Source organism: Helianthus annuus, chromosome 8 (genome assembly GCF_002127325.2).
Source record: "Helianthus annuus cultivar XRQ/B chromosome 8, HanXRQr2.0-SUNRISE, whole genome shotgun sequence".
NCBI lineage: Eukaryota > Viridiplantae > Streptophyta > Magnoliopsida > Asterales > Asteraceae > Helianthus > Helianthus annuus.
Window position 1 is genome coordinate 45,771,926 of NC_035440.2, and position 4,681 is coordinate 45,776,606.

The window sequence follows — 4,681 nt, forward strand, 5'->3', positions numbered from 1 at the left end:
AATCCCGACCAACATCAAGTTTCCCTTTTTAAAACAACTACATTCTTGTTCTCTCGTCACACTCCACCCGTAAGAGTCGTTTTGTCTATAGTAGAATCGATTTTGCAAATCAAAAAGAGTTTGTGACACAGTTTGTTACCCGTTTACCTGCTTGTTTGGGAAAAGAAAACTATAAATAAATAAAATCTTCTATTGCACATGACACAATTTGTTACCCGTTTACCTGCTTGTTTGGGAAAAGAAAACTATAAATAAATAAAATCTTCTATTGCACAATAACCTAAGTTAAAACGTTACGAATAATAACATATTCTTCAACAAAATTCGCTGGATCCATATTAAGTATACAGTATATATCCATTCCCCCTCTCCATCCTTCCCATACCATCCTCCCTACTCTCTCTCTCTCTCTCTCTCTCACACACACACACACACACTGTCTCTCTCTCTATCTCTAAGCTCATCAATGGCGTCACCGGATGAATCTTCAACTTTAGATCTCATCCGTCAACACCTTCTCGTCGACGATTCAACCTTCCTTCAAACCTACACCCTTCTCTCCGATCATCCACAACCTTCCACCCTCCTTTTCCCGCCAATTTCATCTTGTACGAATTCTCTGATCGAACAGCCTCAATCTGTATCCGATCAATTCGAATTCGAATTCGTAACCGAACCTGAACCTGAACCTCAACAGGAACCGATAATTCAACCGATTTCACCGGAAAACAACGATTTCAGCAACAAAAAGGCGTCAGTAACTGTATCGTTTAATCCGTTTCAGCTACCGGTGAGTGAGAAAGCTGAATTTGTTGACCGGAAGCATTACAGAGGAGTACGACAGCGGCCGTGGGGAAAGTTCGCAGCGGAGATACGAGATCCGAGTAAGAAAGGAGCTAGGGTTTGGCTAGGGACGTACGACACCGCTGTAGAGGCGGCAAAAGCGTATGATACGGCAGCGTTTAAGCTTCGTGGTAATAAAGCGATTTTGAACTTCCCGCTCGAAATTGGAGGTGAACCGGCGGAGACGGTGATGGTAACGGAGACGACCGTATTGAAAAGTAACGGCCGGAAAAGAGGTGCTCGGCAGTTGGAGGTTGAAGATGGAAGAAGCCGGAAAGTGAAAGTGGAAGCGGATACGGCGGAGATAGGTGGTGACACGAGTAGCTGGCCGGTGGTTGATAACGACGGCGACGGTAACGGTAACGGTAAGTTTAACGGTGTATTTGAGGCGCAACCGTTACAGTATTCTAGCATGGACTTCACATCTGGTTGTATGGTGACTTAATATTGGTGGCCGGTTGTTGACAACAACTGCAGTAACGGTAACGGTAACAGTAACAGTAAAAGTTTAAGTTTACTGGGGTGATTATCAAATTAACCGTATTTACTGAGATAATAAAAAAGAGCCGTGACTTTTTAATTACCAGTTAATTTCGGCCAATCAAAACAGGACATGTGTCTATTGCGGCGCAGATATCTTCGCCAAGGTAATATGTTACGCGAAGGTGACACGCGAGTTTGAAATCTGTTGCGTTAGACTATACATGTCGCGCTTTGGTTTATTGGTAATATTAAAAGGTGAATGAGTATTTTGTAAATATCTTGGTGTACATGCTTAATTTGTGGTTGTCCCAAAGTTCAAAGGTATATTCGAGGTTCAACCTTACGTATTATAGCATGGACTTTAAATCAGGTTGTATGGAAACTTAACGACGGTTTGACGGCGTTATTGTAATTTGGAGTTATCAAAGGGCCGTTACTGGTTTGCTACTGTTTGTAATTTAAAAAAAAATGTAAATGTAAATTATTGAGTAGTTGATATGTAAACTCTAGTGGTATCAGGTTGATATTTAATCAGTAGTTTTATAGTTTCGGCTTTAGTATGGTCCCATCATGTGGGTTTATTACAAATATGTAAAATGTCAACATTTGGGACGATATTTGTTGTATTATTCCAGTAGGGAGCCGCTAAAATAAAAACCACTCCCAGTTGTAAGAACCGTGAGAACCACTATCCACCAATCATATTATACCAACAAAAAGGGTAATTTGGTCATTTACCCCAATTGTCATTTCCCGTCATCTCTCTTCATTTATTATTGTCAGTATTCTCTCTCTCCACCTTTTTTAATACTCCATCTCTAGGAATGGCAATGGGCCGGTTTTGGGCCGGGTATTAGTAATCCCAAGCCCGTACCCGGTTGTAATTCTTTGGCCCGTACCCGTCCCGTTACCCGTAGGGTATTTGTCGGGTATTTACCCATCGGGTATCGGGTATACCCGCCGGTAACGGGTATACCCATTAATTTGTTAAAAATATTACACCATTATAAATTGCTTAATTATAATATTGCTCAATCTCCTTTGTTAAATTTTGATTATATGCATTAATGAGTTGATTTTGGATCATGCATATGTAATATTTGATTTTAGAGCCCTTGTGTCTAAAGAACTTTCTTACAATCTTATGAAATGCTTGAATCATCTGATAATGTTAGTTGTCGTGTTTTCTTTCTTTTATATCAAAAAGTGAATTATTGATTCATGAGATATTTTATCAGATTTTGAAATAGGTAAATTTGTAATGTGTAAATCTGTAAGCGTTGGTAAAAAAAGGGTAAATTAGTCATTATATAAACTATTTTTTAGAAAATAATCTAAAATGGGTAAATTTGATATTTCTAGATTTAAGGAAGAAGATATATGTAACTTAATTTTTAGGTTGGGTGTATATGTAATTAATGAAGTTTGTAGGGGGGTATATGTAATTGCCGCTTAAAACGATATGCTTTTCGGGTATTATTCGGGTAAACGGGCCGGGTATCGGGCGGGTATCGGTAAATCCCATACCCTTACCCGAATATTTTTATATTTTTAATCCCATATCCGGCCCATACCCGTCGGGCTTCGGGTATACCCAGCCCGTATGTTTCGGGTTTTGGGTATACCCGTCGGGCTTGGGCTTTTTTGCCATCCCTATCTCTTATCTCCTCAACCTATTCACTTTCCAAATTTCAAACAGAAACCACCTGCCCCTTCCGGTCACGGCCCTTTCCTCCCCTCCTCCTCCATCTCCCTGCTATGGCGGTCAACCCTGCAGGTGGTCAAACCTGCTATGGTGGCACGGCCTCCGGCGATGAGAGAGAGAGAGAGAGAGGAAGCTGTAGAGAGAGAGAGAGAGAGAGTTAGACGAGAGAGAGAGAGAACGGTGAAAGAAATGAGCCGGCCACCCTACTATCGTGGCACGGCGGCTGACAGGCGACGGAGCCGTCACTCCGGCAGTCCAATAACGTCGATGTCAGCGGTGGTGGTGTTTTTCCGTTGTTTCTAAATCACGGATTTCCTCTCAAGTGTCCCGATCTTTGATTTGGTTGGCAGCGGTGGTTCTAACTGTGGGTTGTTGGCTGGTGGAGGGCCGGCGGCAGCGCCGCCGTGAGCGGCGGAGGTCCCGGTCTTATCCCGCCGTAAACGGGGTTTTAACGGTATGTTTTTTTTTTGGATTTTGTGTCTCTGTTTTTTGGGTTTTAACGGTTGTCGGCTACCCCCAAACACCACACCCTTTTGTCTCTAAACCCGGTGGTGCCGTCGATGTCGGTGGTGCTGGCGATGTCGGTGGTACCTGTATAACTTGTTTGTTTGATTATGTTCACTTGATGGGTCTGTACAGCGGTGCCGATAGTGCCCGCTGGTGCCGGGGGTGCCCCGTTGTGCCGATTAAAACTTTTTTTTGCCGACAATTGATATTGGCGATCGTTCTTGGCAGTGATGATGCAAAAAAAAAAAAAAACTAGATTTTTGATGACGATGGCTCGGCAACGATAGTGGAGGGTAGGTCTTTGAACCCGCAACCCCACTTTGCAGCCTTTTAATTATCCGGAAAAAATCTGAGCCAAACCCTTTTTTTTCGAGATACACTTTTGTTTTTTTGTTGTTGTTGGTTTTTTATATTCTTTCCCCCGTCGATGACGATAAAAATCTATCCGAGACACCTACCGACTTTGCGATTTATGGGTGCGTTCGTCTTTGCGTAAACAAGTTTTCGTGTAAACAAGTTTTTGTGAAAAAAAAAGTTCAACCGTAAACTTTTACGTAAAACGTAAAAAGTTTAACGTAAAACTTAAAAAAGTAAAATGTAAAAAAGTTTAACGTAAAACTTAAAACTTAAAAAGTTTTACATAAAACGTAAAATTTCAAAGCATAAAAAGTTTAACGTAAAACGTTAAATGTTTTACGTAAAACTCAAAACTTAAAACGTAAAACCGAAAAAAAACGTTAACGTAAAAAACGCGGGGCGTAAAACGTAAAAAACCGACGCGTAAAACGTAAAAAACCGGGGCGTAAAACGTAAAAAACCGACACGTAAAACGTAAAAAACCGGGGCGTAAAACGTAAAAAACCGACGCGCAAAACGTAAAATAACGTTAACGTAAAAATTGGCGCGTAAAATGTAAAAAAAACGTTAACGTAAAAAACCCGGGGCGTAAAACGTAAAAAACCGACACGTAAAACGTAAAAAACCGACGCGTAAAACGTTAAAAAACCGACGCGTAAAACGTAAAAAACCGAAGCGTAAAACGTAAAAAACCGACACGTAAAACGTAAAAAAACCGACGCGTAAAACGTAAAAAACCGGGGCGTAAAACGTAAAAAACCGACACGTAAAACGTAAAAAACCGAC

The 4,681-nt window shown here is 41.1% G+C and overlaps 1 protein-coding gene across 1 annotated transcript; it reads left to right on the forward strand.

Moving 5' to 3' along the window:
• Positions 1-380: 380 nt before the first annotated feature.
• Positions 381-2,002, forward strand: LOC110872797 (ethylene-responsive transcription factor 5). The gene has a single exon (XM_035976201.1). The coding sequence runs from the start codon at positions 467-469 to the stop codon at positions 1,286-1,288; it is 822 nt and encodes a 273-aa protein (XP_035832094.1). The 5' UTR covers positions 381-466; the 3' UTR covers positions 1,289-2,002.
• Positions 2,003-4,681: the final 2,679 nt, after the last annotated feature.